The 23,925-nt window shown below is 40.0% G+C and overlaps 1 protein-coding gene across 1 annotated transcript in view; it reads right to left on the bottom strand.

Annotated features, from left to right (window-relative positions):
• Positions 1–291: 291 nt before the first annotated feature.
• Positions 292–23,925, bottom strand: part of PDK1 (pyruvate dehydrogenase kinase 1) — a 40,125-nt gene continuing 16,491 nt past the window's right edge. Inside the window, exons 9-11 of the mRNA XM_005887567.2 lie at positions 6,539–6,649; positions 3,311–3,424; positions 292–747 (exon numbers count right to left, since the gene is read on the bottom strand). Of these exons, the coding sequence (XP_005887629.2) occupies positions 607–747; positions 3,311–3,424; positions 6,539–6,649 (366 nt within the window). The 3' untranslated portion in view covers positions 292–606. The remainder of the gene's footprint in view (positions 748–3,310; positions 3,425–6,538; positions 6,650–23,925) is intronic.

Raw genomic sequence — 23,925 nt, 5'->3', positions numbered from 1 at the left:
CTTGGCTTAACTCCGTAGGAAACTAGTCATTACAATCCTTTGCAATAAAATTAAAAAATGATGAATTAACTTCAGAGTGAAGACAATGCATGTAGATGCTGAAAGGTGGCTGGCTGTACACTTACAGGGTGCCTTTTTGCTGCCTTAATCGCAGTCTAAGGATCATTCGTATCGCATTTGTCGTTACTAAATAAAATCTGGCAGAACTCCTCTAAAACAGAAAGATGGCTAACCGGCTACTCAGTATTAAGGAACTGTTTCTAGCAGACATAAAAGTATTTTTTAAAAAACAACCACACAGCTTCCTGTAGAAATGCAGACTTTCACGCTTCTGAAGTCTATCGTAAAGAGAAAGTTGACCAAAACTACTGTTGCTTAAAAATATGTTCAGTTAACTGTGAAAATATAGGTGTAAAATAGGTACAACTTCGTCCTTTACGAGATTCAACAAGTGTAAATGAAATTAATCTTCCACCTATGCTACCTATCCAAATAGTTAACTGCGAACACGACGCATGAAGTATTTGGTATAACGTAGTTCTGATACCACCCCTTCCAAATTTAATAAAAAGCCACATCCGGATTTTCCCAGGGGTCCCAGTGCGTCTAGGCACTGCGGAATGTCGTCATGTCTTTTGGCTCTCTGCTGGGGACACACCAGTCGTCAGCCTCGTGGTTGGTGTTGTAATGCTTCCAGGCCGCTTTGTTATACACCGGGAGTCTTTCTATCGATTCTGTTGACAGAGCCTGGGAGGAAAAGCAGGAACTAAGTCAGGCACTTTTTGGGGAATCTATTATTTGAGAAAAATCTACAATGGCAAAAAGTTTTACTACAAATTAAACCATACTCTATATTGGATTTGTATTTTATCAATCATAAAACTATCTACATACATTTTAAACTAGAGCACACATCTGAAACGTGTTACTTACTAAAAGCTTATGGCAACTGCTTAGCGTGCATGTTGAGTTTATTGCATGCAGTATTCTCTAACCAGCCTAGAAGTTGCTGGTTTTGAGTTTTACACAGTGTCATAGACATTCTTATAAAATCTGATCAACAGAAGTTCATTTTCAACAGAAGTTTAAAAAGTCAGTTAAGTGTAAAAGCACAAAAATTCACACAGGTACCTTAATATATGTAATGTAAAAGCACTTAATGAAATCTGGGCTTGAGCCTGTGTCTTTTCCTACCATTAAAGTCACCAATTTTAGTTATAGCATATGTGATTTCCACATCATGCACAGCTGACCCTCGGCATCACTCCCAACCCCACTGGATACCAAAATCTGCCGATGCTCAAGTCCCGTATATAAAATGCTGCAGTATCTGCATATCATCTACACACATCCTCCTGCAGATTTTAAATCACCTCAAGATTAACTACAATAGCTAATACAATGTAAATGCTATACAAATACAATAAATATGTAAATAGTTGCTGATGTGCAAGAAAAGCAAGTTTTGCTTTTTGCAACGTTCTGGTATTTTTTTTCTTCAAATATTTTTGATTCATGCTTGGATCTATGGATGCAGAACTCGGGGATATAGAGGGCAGACTGTAATTTCATGTTTCCAACATTATCGCCATTAAGTCACTGTTCTATTTCGGCTTCCTGGGTATCACTGAGATAAACTATGTTCCTCATTATCTTCAAATTAGGATATGTTGTTAAGATTTCAACTTTAAGCAAAAGGTATTCCCTAAGATGCAGAAAATATTAAACTAGAAGTTTAATTCCAGTAATGGTAAGGAAGGATATTTTAATTTAATATTTAATTCTGTGTGTTGGGGGGGTTGTTTCATATATAAAAATATCAAATTTATGTCAGTTGTACAAATGTTTCATTTAGGAAAGAAAGCAAACACTTTGATTCAGAGGATTTTAAAATATTTCATCACTACAAGAAAAGTATAATTTTAAGCTAAAAAATTGTAACACACTGAACTAATACAAATCATCCACTGGCATATCCTATTGTTTCTCATAAAATGCATAATTAAGGAGCAATAAGTCAAAGATCTTTTCCCAAGTTCTGTCACATTAGCTAATCAGCTGCGGGCAAACCCCATACACCCGCAGCCTCAAGATCCTCCTTTCTTACCCGAGGAAATAATAAAAATATTACACAGAATATTTTTAATTATTCTGTAAGACCTCCTGTACTCTATTTTTTTCCAAAATGCAGCTAAAAATCTTTCACCTATACTTATATTTTTTTTATGCCAGAACTGCCATAACCCCTTGATCTATAACAAAACAAATAAAAACATTATATTTGATGATAAAAAAGGCAACATGAAGGCAATATTTTTAAGTTCCTCACAAATGAGATGGTTGAGAAAGAAAACTTTTATCTTCAAAGAACAACATTCTCAGACAAATTTACTTTTTCTAATGTAGTCTTCAGCATTTCCTATCAAATAGGTGCCATCTAGTGGCCAGAATAAGAGTAACTAGAGTCACTAAAAACGGAGGCACCTCCACCAGTCCACGGCTGAACCAATGCAGCACGCTGGTGGGGCTGAGGGCCTTCTGTCCCTGTAATAGACACTGATGTGTCAGATAAACACATGGAACATCCCAGGTAAGTCTGCTTCCACCAGGTGAGCTATATGCCTACCAAGGGTCCCCTGTAACTGTTCCTAAATTTGTTAGTATATTTAAATCTGTCCCTGTAATTTAATCTAAATATTGCTTTTAACAAAGCACACAAAAATGTAGGGGTGGTGTGGGGGGAAGGTTCTCTGAAAACTAAGATGACGTTTCATAAGGACTCGTGAAGGAAAGTTATATAAAAACTGCTGTCAAAAAAGAGAAGACAACTGTAAGAACTGCATAAAAATCAGTAATGATTATGCACTTGGCTGTTTCTTTGATTAAAGAAACCAAAACAATGTACTGTAGGTATAGCTTCTGTAAGAAAGACAATTAAAACTTCAATCTGAAGACCCATATGCAAATGAAGGGCCTTAGCAAGTATATCAAAGACTGGTCAATCAACGTCCATTCATGTATCTTAAACTACAAATTTAATTTTAACATAACTTTTTGACTGCCCACTTTAACCCAGTTTTTCTTCTACTAACAATCATAGTCCTGATCACTATGGGTAAGGGCATTTCTTTCCCACAAAGAGATCATTTGTCAAAACAGATGAGATCCTTGTTTAAAAAAAAGAGAAAACACAGATGTTTGTATTTTAATAGCATGAGGTAGAAGAAAGTCTCATTACAGTTAAATACTGGTATCTTACAATCAAAAAGTCCCAGAAGTACCAGTAAGTCCAGAAGACTATGGTCTTTACCTTAATGTAAATGACTGCATCTGTCCCATAGCCCTCTAGGGAATAGAGCTTTAGATCTCCTTGGAAATACTGCGCATAAAGGCGTGATATGGGCAATCCATAACCAAAACCAGCCTGTTTGAGAAAAAATGAAATTTTATTCAGAAACCCACACACTGAAATACTTCTCTAATTAAAATAAATGGTACTGGAGTATCCCAGGGCTATCAGGGCCTGCATCTAAAAGACCCGTTAGTACTTAAGTAGTGAAAGTGATCAAGCTGCAGCCTAGCTGAGCACTGTATTAGACGGCTTCCCTCTGGTCATTTGAAATTCCTTTTTCCTGTAAAACAACCTGTGGGGGTCTAGAAAGAGGATGCTTCTCTCTTCTTTACTGGCCTGCTCCAGAGTATCCCTATACTGCTTCGGCGATATCATTTAAAACATGTTCTCTCTTTCAGGAGCAAGAGTAGAAAGACCTGGTGGCAACCTCACAGATGCATCTCACGACTTCATACCATGAATACCATACTCAGCCTGAGTCCTGAACCTGGAGAGATCCCTAATAGGTCAACTCTCTTAATACTCAATGACAGGTCATCTCCCCCACTTAGAAATCTTCAAAGCACCCCAACACCCACCAACCCTCACCATCTCCAACCCATTGCCTTGAGATAAAAATCCAAGCTTCTAAAAGAGAGCTCGCAAGATGCAACAAGACCAGGTGTGTGCCTCCCACTTTCCAGTCCAGCTGAAGCTGTGTCTTTGCTCATTCTGTTCCCGGTATCTGGAATAGCCTTTACCTGGATAAATCCTATCAGTTCTTTAATATGAAGCAGAACATTTGGATAAGTGTAAAAAAAAAAATTTTTTTTATCACCAACTCAGGTGTTTAATGATATTTCATATAATAGTTTAGTGAAGAGTGTATGTTGATTCAGGAATCGGTGCTAGTAACAAATTCAGGCTCTGGCCTTACCTACTGCCACCATTTTTACTTGACTTTTTAAACCAGAGTTTCTGTTTGCCCCTCCAAATAAACTACCCATTCTCCACATTTCCCCTTGTCCTGGGAGGCTGGCCTGAGTTGACGGGAGCAGACTTCTGTGGCCTCTGCTTATGTGTCTAGCCGATGGGGAGCCCAGCAGGAGTCTGCAGGGAGCCATTCAGGGTCATCATCCCCTGCTCCTGGGCAGGCTAGGCCCTGGGGAGTAAGCAGCTGCTCTCTAACACTCCCTTCCGGGTTCTGCTGACTTCTCTTCCCTGAGTCAGGTGGTGACAGCTCTGCTGCTGCTAGCCTGGATTCCTGTACTATCCCATCCCTCTTTCTGTAATTTGTCTCTTTATAGATAAGCCTTTCATGAATTATCATAATTTGAACTATCTCTTTCCAAGTGAGACTCTGACGGGTACATTAACTGGTTCCACTTCTGCACGAGCAGGTGGCTCAGGATCCCGTAGTACCCAATCTACTTCATCACTGCCTCTCCCTCAGCCACACGCCTGTGGACCCCTCAGGCTTCCCTGTAAGTAGTTAGAAGAAACTAACTTTCTTTAACTAATGCTAACTAACATCGTGGGCTTGGCCCACTGCTGGGTCTGCACAGTGTCCCCCACCAGCCAAACATGGACTGCCCTGTCACCACAGCCTCTCTCGGGGCCAAGCCCAAAAGACAGGACTGAAAGCAAATCCTACCAGTGGGTGGAAATCGAACTGGAACACCTACATGGCCCATGGGCAGCGGCAAATGGGCTGGCTGGTCAGAGACTTGGAAAGAACAAAACTGGATAACTGACGAGGAAGAGGGAAATGTGGATAGTCCTCTTTGAATGGCTTACGGCATGAAGACATTCCGTCCCTGCAGATGCGCACCTGAAGGCACCCACGTGAAGGCAGCTCAGTAATCAGCATGACCGGATGGCTGCCCCAGTGCTTGCTTACTGGTCCCCTTACAAAGGGGTCATAATAGCAGGGGTCATAATAGCTCTGTGAAAGCTCAACCACCACAGGCTTACCCTCAGGAAGGCTGTGTAGGTGTGTGGGCAGCCTGTGTCATGTCAACCCTCCTGTTTTTCTTAAAAATTCACATAAATCTTGCAAACAACTCTTACACAGCATTTACTACGCGCCAGGTACTATTAAAAAATGTGTTTACATATATTAACTCAATCTTCACAATAACTCAATCTTCAAGGCTGGGGAAATTGTGGTACTGAGGGGTCAATACTATTCCCAAGGCTGAACAGCTAGGGTGTGGTAGAGCTGAGAATGGAACAGTTTAGAGTCTGGATGAGTACGCTATGCTGCTCTCCACAAAAATTCTACGAAATTTGTTTATTACAAAAGGAGCATATCCCTTTTCTCCACTTACAGTAAAACTGGAATCTAAGAAGATACTCAAGTTTATTTGACCTTTTCTGTCCTCGGGCACATGGATGCCTACCCATATCTCAACTAGAGCAATCATTTAAAAGGTTTGGTAAGACATGAACCGTATTGCAGCTATAGTTACAGAATCTGTGCTGTTTAACTAGAATGTGCTGTGCAGTTTGAATGAAGTCCTTGCAGTGACTCCCTAGGAAAGAGTCTAAAATAAACCCATCTTAGACTGTTTTTCATCACACTACAAAATAACTCCAGGGTATGTGCCAGAGAACCTTCAAAGCCTCGAGCAACGAGAGATTTGGGTGAGAGATTTGGCAAAGCACTTTTCTGGGGGTTGGAGGACCAGGACTGAGTCCATTCAAAAGCTAATCTTATTAACCTGAAAAGAGGTGCCTGATTTTTTTTTTTTTTAAACCATCAACACAACTGTTATTTGAGCCACAGGCGATTAAATTGATTAGAACTCTAGTATCACTTCTGAGCCTCAAATATGTAGTCTTTCTAATTACAAGTACTTGAGGGGAAAAAAAAAATTACTAGAGATTCAATCAGTGTTGACCAGATACTAGTACAGCTGGTAATTTAGACTTCACATTAATAACAGTTTATCAAAATGTGGTTTACCACATGGAAACTACTGACACACCACTATCAAGCTTGGCAATAAGAACTCTAAAACTCATCATTTTTAAAAAAAGCATTTCAAAAACTATAAATTTAGGGGAAGGTTTTGTTGCTGTTTTTCTCTAATAGCTTTCCTTCATCCTGTTTGTGAACCCCACACAATGGCTTAACTGATTTATGTGGTAACCTCTTTTTTGGCAAGTCACACAAACCCACTTCACGGCTTTTTGATCACATACCAGGGGCACTGCTCGGGACGTCTCTACACGAGGCCGGGGTGCAGTGGAGTACATGTAGTTAAAGAGTCGGTCGATTTTCCTCAGAGGAACACCACCTCCTCGGTCACTCATCTAGGGAGAGAGAGGATTATGCCCTGTGACCAAGTCCCAGAAACAGCAAAATACCCATTCATGCTGTGTCACCATTTAACTGTGGCTGACGAGCCCTGCTTTTCAAAATGAATACCATGCGATCCAAGTTACAAACATAAACATTTCCCCCACTGCTGGACTTAATCCCTCTAATACATGGAACTTTAAGATATAAAGAACTCCACTGCGATATAGATTTTCAATGCTGTTGTTTAGTGACTAAATCATGTTTGACTCTTTTGCAACCCCATGGACTGTAGCTTGCCAGGCTTCCCTGTCCATGGGCTTCTCTGGGTAAGAATACTGGAGTGGGTTACCATTTCCTTCTCCAGGGGATCTTCCCAGCCCAGGGATCAAACCCGCATCTCTTTTGACTCCTGGGTTGGCAGGCGGATGCTCTACCACCGAGACCCCCGTGAAGCCTGCTTTCAATGCGGTGGTTTTGTGTAATTCCTGCAGTACACTAATGATGCAGCGCACAATGGGGAAGAGGTTTAGCTTATCTTGGATAACAACAAATTTGTAATTCCTCTCTGGCAGGCAGTTTGGCAATCTGATTAAACATGCGTGTACCCTTTGACCCTTAATGCTTATCTTAAGAAAATTATGAGAAAAGCATGCAAAGTATGTATGAGAATATCCATCATAGCACTGCGTAGAACAGCTAAAACTGGATTACCACCTAAACGGGCTATTTAATCAAACTAATATACATTCTAAAATAGAATACTATTTTGCCATTAAATATTAGTATGTATTGGCATGGGATGGTCATAAAATATTGTTAAGTAGCAAAAAGATGGAGAAGCATTTATAACATTCTAATTCCATAAAAATGACAGAAGTCTATACTGAAATATAATTCTATTTCAATGGAATTATAAGTGATTTCCTTCTTTAGGGGCTTTAGTTTCTTAATTGTTTTCCACAATTATTTCTATTATGGTAAAAAAAATACAATTTTCATTTTCAGGGAGGAAAAAATAGAACCATTTCATTGTGTTTTAAGAGTCTCATCTACAACTAATTTCACAGCATAGTCTCCCAGACAACTTTCTGGTGAGTTATAAAGGACATAGTTCTTTGTATTGTTCTTACGTTCTTTTCCAACTCAAATCATATGCTATACTGAATTTGGTAATTTATTTACAGATTGTCTTCATTAGGTTTTTCTTCAATTAACATGGAACATATTTTCCTAGCTTGTCTTGAGAGTCTTTTGGACTGCAAGGAGATCAAGCCAATCATTCCTAAAGGAAATCAACCCTGAATATTCACTGGAAGGACTGGTGCTGAAGCTCCAATACTTTGGCCACCTGAGGCGAAGAGTCAACTCAGAAAAAGATATGGGTGCTCAGAAAGACTGAGGACAGGAGAAGGGGGAGGCAGATGATGAGATGATTGGATGGCATCACCAACTCAATGGACATGAACTTGAGCAAACTCCAGGAGACAGTGGAGGACAGAGGAACCTGGTGTGCTGCAGTCCATGGGATCACAAAGTGCTGGACATGACTTCGCAACCACACAGCAACAACACATTGTATAGCTTTATCTTCTAATCTACTATAGCCATTTTCTAGTCACAAAATCTAAATTGATTCTACTATCTATAATATTAACATGGTTGTGATATTCAAACAAACCTGCTTTTAACGTATTGACATATAGATAAAAACCATACTGAATTATATATAATAAAAAGTCAATTTGAATGGCTTATAGTGTTAGTTGCTCACTAACAACATATAGTTGAGTTTTTATAGTCTCAAAAACTTTCAGTTCAGCTCAGTCACTTGCTCAGTTGTGTCCAACTCTTTGCAACCCCATTGACTGCAGCACACCAGGCTTCCCTGTCCATTACCAACTCCCGGAGCTTGCTCAAACTCATGTCAGTTGAGTCAAAAAACTGTGTGTGTGTGTACATACACACACACATATATATTACTCTCACAACAGAAATTCACAGATATTTTAATTTTTAAAATAAAAATCTGCTTTGAAATGCCATTTGAAGACTTGCCTCTGATATGTCTATAATTAGATAATTACAGTATAAAAATACACAAGAACATTATTAGGAACTTGTATGTAGCATTATGCTTGAAATTGTTCTTGGCTATGAATTCAAAGCCATGTGAAGAGCTTTATTTTAGTAAGGTGAATAAAGGGCTCTGGGTATTTTCTGAAATGCATCAATTTGTTAATTATTCATCCTTCAATTTAATGCTCTGCTACATATTTATTGGTAACATGAATCAGAAGCGTGGTTCTACAAATATTAAATAAAAAACAAATTAGAATAGATACTAAGATAAGAAGGTACAGTTCAATAAATACTTAGCGATTTTCCTTAACCTTCTGGCCAGAAGCAGTACAGCAATCCAGCAGATACGACACAAGAAGTGATTTCTAGCCATGGGACGGTAGGACAAAAGCAGAGTGGAACAGAAAGGCCAAAGGGGCCTTTGAAAAGTGTCATCTCATTAGAAGTAAAGGGGTCATCTAAGCCATAGGAGCATAGTTAAAGAATGATAAAGGTAACTGCTTTTGCTCTGTAGCCAAAAATGTAATAATACATTGCAACCAAACCTGAGGCCAGTTTTTAAAGTGGTCAAAGGTGTTTCCACGAAACTTGTTAACAGATCTTATACCAGAGAACCTGAGTTCTTTGGGGAAAAGGGAAGGAGGGAGAAATAGAGAGACAGACATTTGGTCTGTGTATCTTCAAGACAAGAACGGCACTCTGATGACAAATATATTGTAAAAGAGATGTGGAAATTTAAAAACCTCTGAAGACTATTTGAAGAAAAATGTGAGAATCATAGAAACACAAGACTATGCCAAGCGAAAGGGAAGAGATTGTGAAAGTGGAGGGTGGTGTGGAGTCATGTCAACAGGAAGGCGGAGGAAGAGAAGTTGGCCGATTACTTTTAAAGTTTTCTCCTTGGTGCATGAAACCACCACTTCTCAATGTCATCCAACCGAGACCTGCCATCCCTAATGTCCTGTTTCTCATAACACTAGGCTCCCTGGCTAATGTATGTGGATTTTCAGGTCCAAGGGAAATGAATCATTACTAACCTGATGACAGTTCTGAAGGCAGGAAATTTACTAACCTTGAACTCACCCATAGCTCCCGAAGTTTCTTATACAACAGCTTTTTCAAGGTCAGGTGTGTAAAAAAAAAAATTGCCAACAGTGAATGAACCAAGATGTGTAAGTTTTAATTTATCAGATATGTGGTGCTAATACTTATGTCACTTACTGCAAATGGACCAAACACAAGTCTGAAAGAGCAGTTAGACTTGTAAGTTAGAAAAAAAAATTCTAACTTAGCAGAGGTATAATAAGTTAAAAATGTCAGTAATTTGAACAGCGAAAAGAATGGGGAAAAAAATTCCAGGCTTTGATCCTGAAAGTCTACAGTAAGTGATGGGGTTCAAAGCTCTATATAAAGAGCTAACAAGGGTAGATGAGTCATGCAAACTGGATTTGAAGAGGTAGAGCCTAATGCAGCTAAGACCATTTACAAACACTTCTGGAACAGTCTGTTTAAGACCCTTATGAGCTTTGCTTTTTTAAAACAGCTTGATGAAAATATAATTCACATACCATACTATCCACCCGTTTAAAGTGTACTACTCAGGGGCTTCCCTGGTGGGCCAGTGGCTAAGAGTCTACGCTCCCAATGCAGGGGGCCTGGGTTCAATTCCTGGCCAGGGAACTAGATCCCAAATGCCGCAGCTAACAGTTTGCATGCCATGTGCTGCAATTAAGACTCAGCACAGCCAAATATACATAAACAATGAAATTTTCAAAACAGTGTACAACTCCGTGGCTTTTTAACAAACAGGCATACTTCTGAGATAGTGCAAGTTCAGTTCCAGACACCACAAAAAAGCAAATATTGCAATAAAGCTATTCATTTGAATTTTTTGGTTTCCCAGTACCTATAAAAGTTATGTTTACATTTATACTGTAGTCTATTAAGTGTGCAAAGCATTAGGCCTAAAAAATGTACATATCCATTAATTTAAAAATAAAAAACAAAAAACCAATTAGAATAATATCAAAGATCATTGATCACTATAACAAACATGATAATGAGAAAGTTTGAAATATTGCAAGAATCGCCAAAATGTGACACAGAGAAATGAAATGAGCGGATGCTGCTGGTTAAAACGACACTGACAGACTTGGTCAACGCAGGGTTGCCACAAACCTTCCATTTGTAAAAAATGCAGTATCTGCAAAGCACAATCAAGTAAAACAAGGCAAGGTATGCCTGCATTCATACGTATGTGCAACCATTTCTCCAGTCAATTTTAGAATATTTTCATTACCTCAAAAAGAAACCCGGGACTCGTTATTGATTACACTAAGTAACCACTAATGTATTTCTTGTCCTTATATATTTGTCTGTTCTGGACATTTCATATAAATGAAATCATATATAATGTGCAGCCTTTTGTGTTTAGTTTTTTTTTACTCGACATATTTTTAATGTTGCAGCATTCACGTTGTAGCATGCACCAATACCTCACTCCTTTTATGGGCAAATAATATTCCACTATATACCACATTTTTGTTGATTTATTATTCAGCTGATGAACACCTGGGTTGTTTTTAGCTCTTGGCTGTTGTGACTAATGTTACTATGAATACTCACTGCTTAAATACCTGTTTTCAAGCTTTGCAGGTATATATCTAGGTGTGTCACTGCTGGGTTATCATGAACATTTCTTTACAGCAAACAGGCAGACTCCCTTAGCAAAGCCTGTCTACCAGCACAGAACGAGTCTCTGAGAGCCTAAGAGCTCAGTGAATACTGATCCATGCAGTGATGGATGACCACAAGTAATGGAACGCAACTGCAGACCAGCATGCTAAAGCACATGAAACAGAAGCAGAAAAAGGTATGAGAAAGACCATGCTGTAGCATAGCTGTTGTCCCAAAGCAGAAGACAGGCGGCTTATTTTGAATCAAATAAACCTTAATGGGCAAGTAGCTGACACATAACTAACCAAAAAATATACACATATTAACATCTGGACTGGAAAAAAGTGACATATTCATATTAGTTTTTTAGCTAACAGATGATACTGCCATATATTTATTTGTGATCCATTCTTTTATATGAATAGCCAAGAGGGATAAATAGAAAAAAGTTCAGAGGAACTAGTCGGAGAGAGCTGAGGCATATTAATTTTTTAAAAAGCAACTAGTATTACTATCCTCAGAGTGATAAAAGAAGAAACCAGGACAGAATGCTATGAAAAGATAATAAAAATAATAGTTCCTGGGAAATTTATAATAATAGAAATAAAAATTCAATAAGAGTTGGGAATTCAAAGTCAAGAAATCTCAGAGTAGAATGAAAAGTTAAAGACATAAAAATAAGAGGAAAAGATAAGAATAAATTAGAGGGCCATTTCATGAAGCCCAGAATTTTTGAAATATAACTATCAGAAAGATAAACAGAAAAGAAGAAAGTACCAAGGAAACAGTGGAAATTCTAAAAGTCCCAGCTCAATGGGTACAAAAAGGCCACTTCAGGTCACATCATTATGAAATTTCACAACAGAGCTGAAGAACTTAAACTTCACTTAAAACTGGTCAGACACAAAGAAACAGGAATTTGAATAAGCATTGCTGCTGCTGCTAAGTCACTTCAGTCGTGTCCGACTCTGTGCGACCCCACAGATGGCAGCCCAGCAGGCTCCCCTGTCCCTGGGATCCTCCTAGCAAGAACACTGGAGTGGGTTGCCATTTCCTTCTCCAATGCGTTAAGTCTTCTCAAAAGAAGAGCAGAAGTAATGTCAGCAGAAACAGTGGAGAAAGGAGCTCCAAAAAGTCTCCCATCAAAGCACCAAAGCAAAAAGGCACAAATTGTTAGAACTCTGGAAATTAACCACAGGCTTGTAGCAATAAGGGGAGTATGTACTCAAGAAAAACAACAATGAGCTTTGCGGTATTTTAACTTGGCTTTTCCCGACCTCCCATCCCCACTACCAACAACTTGCAATCAGAGTGAAACCAGCAGTCTGACAGCCACTGGAAACACTCGTTCTTTGACCTTTGACCTGATTCTGAGCTCCTTAATGCAAAAAGTCTTGCATGCTCCTACTCCCCATCCTCAGAAACACCTATCAAAGACAATTAGAGGTAACTGATTAATTTGATGGCTGCCTGAGGCAGTCTACAACAGTTAAGGCAAATAACAGGCTACCCAAAAAACTTAGTCGGAAAAGCTAAGGAATGAGATGTCCATAGGTGCTTAGAAAAACTCAAGGATATCAGGGAACCTAGATGGTCATGCTCATGCTCACGGCCATGTTTAGTAAGAACCTGAGAGAGTCTAAGCATTCACCTCCACCTGACCTTGAAGCTCTGTACAAGCGGAATGTAAAGGCTAAGTCGAGAATTGTCAACAACCTGATTCAACATTGAAGGTGTGTTCCAAACTGCACACAGAATCCCTTGACAAAGACTGGGCGAAGGCATTTAAGGAAACTTCAGTTCAATCATTAGTTGACCACTAACCAGAAAGCACACACAACAAAGAATATAGACTTCACAGAATTAGTTTCAAAAAGTTACTAAACAAACAATGTCTAAGAACAAAGGAGAAGCTCCAGCAAGACGGCAGGAGGGGCTAAAGTGCATCTAGAATCAAACCCCATACCTGCCAGAAACGCTCAGAGGGCTCAAACAAACCTTGCGTACACCAGGACCCAGAGATGCCACAGAGATGAGGCAGAACTGTTTGAATGGCTCCCGTGGAGGTGTGGGTCAGCAGTGGATTACCACAGGGGCAGGGGCTCTGGGTGCAGCAGACTTCGGTATGACTTAACCCCTCTTGGAGGAGGTTGCCATTAACCCCACCACAGAGCTGCCAGAACTTACACAGAACTGGGAAACAAACTCTTGGAGGGCATAAACAGAACTTTCTGCGTACCAGGACCCAGGAGAAAGGGGCACTGACTCCACAAGAGACTGACCCAGATTTGCTTGTAAGTGTTCAGGAGTCTCTGGCAGAGGCGTGGGTTGGCAGTGGCCTGATGCAGGGCTGGGGGCAATGAATGTAGCAGTGCATGCATGGGACCTTTTAAAGAAGGTCGTATCTTCACTACCTTCACCATAGTTTGGCCCAGGTAAATAACAGGGAGGGAACACAGCCCCACCCATCAACAGAAAATTGGATTCAAGATTGAACATGGCCCTGCACATTAGAACAAGACCCAACTTTCCTCTCAGTCAATCTCTCCCATCAGGAAGCTTCCATAAGCCTCTTACCCTTCTCCATCAGAGGGCAGACAGACTGAAAACCACAATCACAGGAAACTAACCAATCTGATCACATGGACCACAGCCTTGTCTAACTCAATGAAACTATGAGTCATGCCGTGTAGGGCCACCCAAGACGGACGGGTCATGGTGGAGAGTTCTGACAAAATATGGTCCAATGGAGAAGGGAATGGCAAACCACTTCAGTATTCTTGCCTTGAGAACCCCATGAACAGTATGAAAAGGCAAAAAGATACAACAGTGAAAGATGAACTCCCCAGATCATTCAGTATCCAATATGCTACTGGAGATCACTGGAGAAGTAACTCCAGAAAGAATGAAGAGATGGAGTCAAAGCAAAAACACCACCCAGTTGTGGATGTGACTGGTGATGGAAGTAAAGTCCAATGCTGTAAAAAGCAATAATGCATAGGAACCTGGAATGTTAGGTCCATGAATCAAGGCAAATTGGAAGTGGACAAAGAGGAAATGGCAACAGTGAACATCAACATTTTAGGAATCAGCAAACTAAAATGGATTGCAATAGGTGAATTTAACTCAGATGACCATTACATTCACCACTGTGGGCAAGAAACACAAGAAATGGAGTGGCCATCATAGTCAACAAGAGAGTCTGAAAGGTAGTACTTGGACGCAATCGCAAAAATAACAGAATGATCTCTGTTTGTTTCCAAGGCAAACCATTCAATATCACAGTAATCCAAGTCTATGCCCCAACCAGTAACACTGAAGAAGCTGAAGATGAATGGTTCTATAAAGACCTACAAGACCTTCTAGAACTAACACCCAAAAAAGATGTCCTTTTCATTATAAGGGACTGCAACGCAAAAGTAGGAAGTCAAGAAACACCTGGAGTAACAGGCAAATTTGGCCTTGCAGTACAGAATGAAGCAGGGCAAAGGCTAATAGAGTTTTGCCAAGAGAACGCACTTGTCATAGCAAACACCCTATTCCAACAACACAAGAGAAGACTCTACACATGGACATCATCAGATGGTCAATACCAAAATCATACTGATTATATTCTTTGCAGCCAAAGATGGAGAAGTTACATAGAGTCAGCAAAAACAAGACTGGGAGCTGACTGTGGCACAGACCATGAACTCCTGATTGCCACATTCAGACTTAAATTGAAGAAAGTAGGGAAAACCACTAGACCATTCAGGTATGACCTAAATCAAATCCCTTACGATTATACAGTGGAAGTGACAAATAGATTCAAGGGATTATTTCTGATAGAGTGCCTGAAGAACTATGAACAGAGGTTGGAGACATTATACAGGAGGCAGGGATCAAGACCATCCCCAAGGAAAAGCAATGCCAAAAGGCAAAATGGTTGTCTGAGGAGGCCTTACAAATAGCTGAGAAAAGAAGAGAAGTGAAAGGCAAAGGAGAAAAGGAAAGATATACCCATTTGAATGCAGAGTTCCAAAGAATAGCAAGGAGAGATAAGAAAGCCTTCCTCAGTGATGAGTGCAAAGAAATAGAGGAAAACAATATAATGGGAAAGACTAGAGATATCTTCAAGATAATCAGAGATACCAAGGGAATTTTTCATGCAAAGATGGGCACAATAAAGGACAGAAATGGTATGGACCTAACAGAAGCAGAAGATATTAAGAAGAGGTGGCAAGAATACACAGAAGAACTATACAAAAAGATCTTCACAACCCAGATAATCACAATGGTGTGATCACCAACCCAGAGCAAGACATCCTGGAATGCAAAGTCAAGTGGTCCTTACGAAGCATCACTACGAACAAAGCTAGTGGAGGTGATGGAATTCCAGTTGAGCTATTTCCAATCCTAAAAGATGATGCTGTGAAAGTGCTGCACTCAATATGCCAGCAAATTTGGAAAACTCAGCAGAGGCCAAAGGACTGGAAAAGGTCAGTTTTCATTCCAATCCCAAAGAAAGGCAATGCCAAAGAATGCTCAAACTACCGCACAACTCCACTCATCGCACACGCTAGTAAAGTAATGCTCAAATTCTCCAGGCCAGGCTTCAGCAATAAGTGAACCGTGAAAGAATACACAAAACAACTGTACAAAAAAGTTCTTAATGATCCGGATGACCACGACAGTGCAGTCTCTCACTCAGAGTCAGACATGTTGGAACGTGAAGTCAAGTGGGCCTTAGGGAGACACTGCTGCCAATAAAGTTAGTGGATGTGATGGAATTCCAGCACAGCTATTTAAAATCCTAAATGATGATGCTATTAAACTGCTGTACTCAGTATGTCAGCAAATTTGGAAAACCCAGCAGTGGCCACAGGGCTGGAAAAGGTCAATGCTCATCCCAATCCTCAAGAAGGAAAGTACTAAAAAAATGTTCAAACACCAGAAAACTGCACTCATCTCCCATGCTAGTAAGTGTGTGTTAGTTGCTCAGTCACGTCCGACTCTTTGAGACCCCATGGATTGTAGCCCGTCAGGCTCCTCAGATCAGATCAGATCAGATCAGTTGTTCAGTCATGTCTGACTCTTTGCGACCCCATGAATCGCAGCACACCAGGCCTCCCTGTCCATCACCAACTCCCAGAGTTCACTGAGACTCACGTCCATCGAGTCAGTGACGCCATCCAGCCATCTCATCCTCTGTCGTCCCCTTCTCCTCCTGCCCCCAATCCCTCCCAGCATCAGGGTCTTTTCCAATGAATCAACTCTTCGCATGAGGTGGCCAAAGGACCGGAGTTTCAGCTTTAGCATCATTCCTTCCAAAGAAATCCCAGGGCTGATCTCCTTCAGAATGGACTGGTTGGATCTCCTTGCAGTCCAAGGGACTCTCAAGAGTCTTCTCCAACACCACAGTTCAAAAGCATCAATTCTTCAGCACTCAGCCTTCTTCACAGTCCAACTCTCACATCCATACATGACCACAGGAAAAACCATAGCCTTGACTAGACGAACCTTTGTTGGCAAAGTAATGTCTCTGCTTTTGAATATGCTATCTAGGTTGGTCATAACTTTCCTTCCAAGGAGTAAGCATCTTTTCATTTCATGGCTGCAGTCACCATCTGCAGTGATTTTGGAGCCCAGAAAAATAGTCTGACACTTTCCACTGTTTCCCCATCTATTTCCCATGAAGTGGTGGGACCGGATGCCATGATCTTCGTTTTCTGAATGTTGAGCTTTAAGCCAACTTTTTCACTCTCCACTTTCACTTTCATCAAGAGGCTTTTGAGTTCCTCTTCACTTTCTGCCATAAGGGTGGTGTCATCTGCATATCTGAGGTGATTGATATTTCTCCCAGCAATCTTGATTCCAGCTTGTGTTTCTTCCAGTCCAGCATTTCTCATGATGTACTCTGCATATAAGTTAAATAAGCAGGGTGACAATATACAGCCTTGACAAACTCCTTTTCCTATTTGGAACCAGTCTGTTGTTCCATGTCCAGTTCTAACTGTTGCTTCCTGACCTGCATATAGGTTTCTCAAGAGGCAGGTCAGGTGGTCTGGTATTTCCATCTCTTTCAGAATTTTCCATAGTTTATTGTGATCCACACAGTCAAAGGCTTTGGCATAGTCAATAAAGCAGAAATAGATGTTTTTCTGGAACTCTCTTGCTTTTTCTATGATCCAGCGGATGTTGGCAATTTGATCTCTGGTTCCTCTGCCTTTTCTAAAACCAGCTTGAACATCAGAAAGTTCACAGTTCACATATTGCTGAAGCCTGGCCTGGAGAATTTTGAGCATTACTTTACTAGCATGTGAGATGAGTGCAATTGTGCGGTAGTTTGAGCATTCCTTGGCATTGCCTTTCTTTGGGATTGGAATGAAAACTGACCTTTCCCAGTCCTGTGGCCACTGCTGAGTCTTCCAAATTTGCTGGCATATTGAGTGCAGCACTTTCACAGCATCATCTTTCAGGATTTGGAATAGCTCAACTGGAATTCCATCACCTCCACTAGCTTTGTTCGTAGTGATGCTTTCTAAGGCCCACTTGACTTCACATTCCAGGATGTCTGGCTCTAGGTCAGTGATCACACCATCATGATTCTCTGGGTCGTGAAGATCATTTTTGTACAGTTCTTCTGTGTATTCTTGCCATCTCTTCTTAATATCTTCTGCTTCTGTTAGGTCCATAACATTTCTGTCCTTTATCGAGCTCATCTTTGCATGAAATGTTCCTTTGATATCTCTGATTTTCTTGATTCCATGGACAGGCTCCTCTGTCCATGGAATTCTCCAGGCAAGAATATTGGAGTGGGTTGCCATGCCCTTCTCCAGGGGATCTTCTTGACCTAGGGAGCAAACCTGGGTCTCCTGCATTGCAGGCAGATTCTTTACCATCTGAGCCACCAAAGAAGCCCCCCCATACTAGTAAGGTTATGCTCAAAATCCACCAAGCTAGGCTTCAGCATTACATGAAACGAGCACTTCCAGATGTTCAAGCTGGGTTTAGAAAAGGCAGAGGAACCAGAGATCAAACATTCGCTGGATCATAGAAAAAGCAAGGGAATTGCAGAAAAACATCTACCTATGTTTCATTGACTGTGTGGATCATAACAAACTGTGGAAAACTCTTAAAGAGATGAGAACACCAGACAACCTTACCTGTCTCTTGAGAAACCTGTATACAGGTCAAAAAGCATAAGTTAAAACTGGACATGGGACAACTGACTGGTTCAGGATTGAGAAAGGAGTATCACAAAGCTGTTTACTGTCACTCTGTTTGCTTAACTTATACACAGAGCATATTATGCAAAACCCTGGGCTGGATGAGTTACAAGCTGGAATCAAGATTGCCAAGAGAAATATCAACAACCTCAGATATACAGATGATACCACTCTAACAGCAGAAAGCAAAGAAGAACTAAAGTCTCTAGATGAGGGTGAAGGAGGATTGTGAAAAAGCCAGCTTAAAACTCAATATTAAAAAAATCTAAGATCATGGCCTCCCCATGCATGTGACTATGGTATTAGAGAAGACTCTTGAGAGTCCCTTGGACTCCAAGGAGATCCAATCAGTCCACCCTAAAGGAAATCAGTCCTGAATATTCACTGGAAGGACTGGTGTTGAAGCTGAAACTCCAATACTTTGGCCACCTGATGCGAAGAGCTGACTCATTTGAAAAGATCCTAATGCTGGGAAAGATTGAAGGCGGGAGGAGAAGGGGATGACAGAGGATGAGATGGTTGGGTGGCATCACCGACTCAATGGGCATGAGTTTGTGTAAACTCTGGGAGTTGGTGATAGAGAGGCATGGCGTGCTACAGTCCATGGGGTTGCAAAGAGTCGGACATGACTGAGCGACTGAATTGAACCGAATTGAAGATCATGGCATCTGGTCCCATCACTTCATGGCAAACAGAAGGGGAAATGGTGGAAGCAGTGACTGATTTCCTCTTACTGGGCTCTAAATTCACTGTGGATGGTGACTGTAGCCATGAAATTGAAAGATGATTCCTTCCAAACAGGAAAGCTATGAGAAACCTAGACTGTGTTAAAAAGCAAAGATATCACTTTGCTGACAAAGGTCCGCAGAGTCAAGGCTATGGTCTTTCCAGTAGTCATGTATGGATTTGAAAACTGGACAATAAAGAAGGTAGAGCACTGACGAATTGATGCTTTTGAATTGTGGTGCTAGAGAAGACTCTTATTAAGAGTCCCTTGGAAAGCATGGAGATCAAACCAGTCAATCTTAAAGGAAATCAATCCTGAATATTCATTGGAAGGACTGATGCTGAAGTTGAAGCTCCAATTCTTTGGCCACCTGATGTGAACAGCTGACTTGGAAAAGACCCTGATGCTGGAAAAGATTGAAGGCAGGAGGAGAAGAGGGTAATAGAGGATGAGATGGTTGGATGGCATCATTGACTGAATGGACATGAACTTGGGTGTCCTCCAGGGATGATGAGGGACAAGGAAGCCTGGTGTGCTGCAGTCCATGGGGTCATGAAGAGTCGGACATGATTTGGCAACTCAACAACAACAACAACTACCAAAATTACAGAAAACAAAAGGGATTATGATGGGAAACCATGAACAACTGTGTACCAATAAATAAGAAAACCTAGGTGAAATTGACAAATTCTTAGACAAACTACAGAAAGTAACTCAGAAAGAAATAGAAAATCCGAATAGATGTATAACAAATGAAGAGATTGAACTGGTAATCAAAACTCTTCTCACAAAGAAAAGAACAGGCCCAAATGGCTTCACTGGTGGATTCTACCAAACATTTAAAGAATGAATACAAATCCTTCAAAACCTTCTAAAATACAGACAAGGAAGGAGAACTTCTCAACTTATTCAAGAAGGCCAGTATTACCTGATATCAAAAGCAGACAAAGATATCACAAGAAACTACATACTGATAAATATCTCTTATGCATATCAATGCGAAAATCCTCAAAAAAATGTAGAAAGTGAGGCCTATCCCCAAAATGCATGGTTGGTTCAACACACAAAAATCAATCATTCTAATACACCAACTGGTAGACTTCAGAACAAACACCACATAATCATCCCAATCTACCCAGAGAAGGCATCTGATAAAATCCAACATCCTCTCATGATACTGTTGTAGTCGTTGTTTAGTCACTAAGTCCTGCCTGACTCTTTTGTGACCCCATGAATTGTAGCCCACCAGGCTCCTCCGTCCATGGTATTTCCCAGCGAGAATACTGGAGTGGGTTGCCATTTCCTCGTCCAGGAGATCTTCCCAGCCCAGGGATCAAACTCATGTCTCCTGCACTGGCAGGCGGATTCTTTAACCACTGAGTCAGGGAAGCCAGTTTCATGATATATACTTAACAAACTAGGAATGAAAGTAAGCTTTCTCAACCTCATGAACAGTATTTACAAAAAACCCACAGCTGATATCACGCTTAGTGATGAAGACTGAAAGCTTCCACTTTAAAGGAAACCTAACTTGTATGTATGTGCTGTATGTTCAGTCCTTCAGTCGCGTCCAACTCTTTGCGACCTCATGGACTACAGCCATCCAGGCTCCTCTGTCCATGGAATTTTGCAGGCAAGAATACAGGAGCGGATTGCCATTTCCTCCTCCAGGGGGTCCTCCCTGCCCAGGGATCAGATGCGAGTCTCTCAGTCTCCTGCACTGGCAGGCAAGTTCTCTGTACTAGTGCCGCCTGGGAAGCCCCAGCTGTGTGCATCAGTTCAGTTCAGTCACTCAGTCACGTGCTACTCTTGCGACCCCATGGACTGCAGCACACCAGGCTTTCCTGTCCATCACCAACTCCCGGAGTTTACTCAAACTCATGTCCATCAAGTTGGTGATGCCATCCAGCCATCTCATCCTCTATCATTCTCCTCTCCTCCTGCCTTCAATCTTTTCTAGCATCAGGGTCTTTTCCAATGAGTCAGTTCTTCACATCAGATGGCCAAAGTATTGGAGTTTCCACTTCAGCATCAGTCCTTCCAATGAATATTCAGGACTGATTTCCTTTAGGATGGACTGGTTGGATCTCCTTGCTGTCCAAGGGACTCTCAACAGTCTTCTCCAACCGTTCAAAAGCATCAATTCTTTAGCACTCAGCTTTCTTTATGGTCCCAATTCTCACATCTATACATGACTACTGGAAAAACCATAGCTTTGACTAGACAGACTTTTGTTGGCAAAGTAATGTCTCTGCTTTTCAATATGCTGTCTAGGTTGGTCATAGCTTTTCTTTCAAGGAGCAAGTGTCTTGATTTCATGGTTGCAGTCACCATCTGCAGTGATTTTGGAGCCCCAAAAAATAAAGTATCTCACTGTTTCCATTGTTTTCCCATTTGTGTTCAAGTGATGGGACCAGATGCCCATGATCTTAGTTTTCTGAACATTGAATTTTAAGCCAACTTTATCACTCTCCTCTTTCACATTCACTAAGAGGTTCTTTAGTTATTCTTTGTTTTCTGCTATAAGGGTGTTGTCTAAAATGTGCCAAAAGCCAGGGAATTGAGAGGGTTATTAAGCCCAGATCAAATACTTAATGAATTCAGTTGAATAAGTAAATAAATGTTTGTTCTTAATAGCATAATAAAAAAATAGCTCATTATATCGAAGAGTTGGACATGATTTAGTGACTGAACAACAAAAATAAACATGGAAGAAGAAAAAAAAGACTAAAAGTTCTCCTAAGATCAGCAAAAGAAAAAGATACCAGTTCTATTCAGCACTGTACTAGAGGTTCTAGACACACCAATTAGGCAAAGAAAAAAAAATCAGATTGGAAAGGAAGAAGTAAAATTATCTCCATTTGTAGATGACATGATCTTGTGTAGAGAAAATCCTAAGGCGGTCACAAAAAATATTATAAGAACTTATAAATGACTTTGGCAAGGTTGCAAGATACAAGATCAATACACAAAAATCACTTATATTCTTATATACTGGCAATATATAATTCAAAAATTAAATTAAGAAAACAATTCCACTTAAAAAGCCCCAAAAAGAATGAAATATCTAAGTACAAACTTAATAGATGAAGTGCAAGACTTGTGCACTGAAAGTCAGAAAACATTGCTGGAAAAAAGATTTAAATACGTGTAAAGAAATCCTGTTGTTCACAAACTGGAAGACTTACTTGATTTAAACAATGAACTTGATCCCCATAAAAACTCAAGCTGATGTTTCTTTGCAGAAACTAACACACTGATACCTAAAATTCTTATGAAAATGCGTGGAACCCACAATAGCCAAAAAACGTTGAAAGAGAACAACAAAAGTTTGAGGAAGCACATTTGCCAATTTCAAAATTTACAACCAAGAAATAATAATCAAAATGTTCCTAAGGAGAGATATGCAGACCAATGGAATAGAATTGAGAATCCAGAAATAAACCTATACATTTATAAGCAATTAAATTTTGACAATGATGACAAGAAAATTCAAATGCGAAAAAATAGTCTTTTTACAAATGGTACTGGGACAACCAGATTATCTACAGGCAAAAGAATGAAACTGGATTCCCTACTTCAAATCATTTACAAAAATTAACTCAAAATGGATCAAAGACCTAAATGTAAGAACTGAAACTTTAAAACTCTTAGAAACAAAGGCATATATTATTGTGACTTTTGAATTAGGCAATGGCTTCCTGCATGTGACACTAAAAGCACAAGCAATAAGTGAAAAAAAACAGAATAATTAAAATTCTTCAAAATTAAAATCTTTGTGTTTCAAAGAACACTCAAGAAAGTGAAAAGGTAAGCCACAGAATGGGAGAACACTGGCAAATCATATATCTCATCAGGGACTAGTATCAAGAATAGAAAATAAACAAATGGAGAAAACTCTTACAATTCAACAATAAAAAGACAACCTACTTAAAAACTGAGCAAAGAATCTTAATTGACACTTAAAAAAAAATACCATGAAATATTAGAATTAGAATGGCTATCATCTAATAGAATGGCTATAATCAAAAAGACTGACAATAACAAATGTTGGTAAGGATGTGGAAATATTGCTACCTTCACTCATTACTGATGGAAATGTAAAATGGTACAGTCACTTTTAAAATGAGTTTGGTATTCCTCAGAAGTTAAACAGAGTTACCTATAGACAATTCAGCTTTTAGGTATATACATAAGAGACCCGAAAACCAATGTTCACTTATACACAAATGGCAGCATTATTTATAAAACAACAACAAAAAAAAATGAATGGCTACATGCTATAACATTATATTGAGTGAAAGAAGTCAGTCACAAAAGACTACATATTGTATGACTGAATTTTTATGAAGTGTCCAAAATAGGGAAGTCCATACACAGAAAGTGGATTAGTGGTTGCCAAAGGGTGGGGAGAGGGAGTAATGAGGAGTGACTGTTAAAGAGCACTGGTTTTTTTCTTGGGATTGAGAAAAATGTTCTGAAATTAAACAGTGGTATGGTTACACAACCTTGTGAACACACTAAAAACCACTGAATTGTGTATTTAAAAAAAAACACTAGATATCTTCAAAGTCTCTGAAAGATGATTATTTCTAGT

The sequence above is a fragment of the Bos mutus genome, chromosome 2, assembly GCF_027580195.1.
Source record: "Bos mutus isolate GX-2022 chromosome 2, NWIPB_WYAK_1.1, whole genome shotgun sequence".
Taxonomy (NCBI): Eukaryota; Metazoa; Chordata; class Mammalia; order Artiodactyla; family Bovidae; genus Bos; species Bos mutus.
This window is presented reverse-complemented; position numbering and strand designations above follow the sequence as displayed.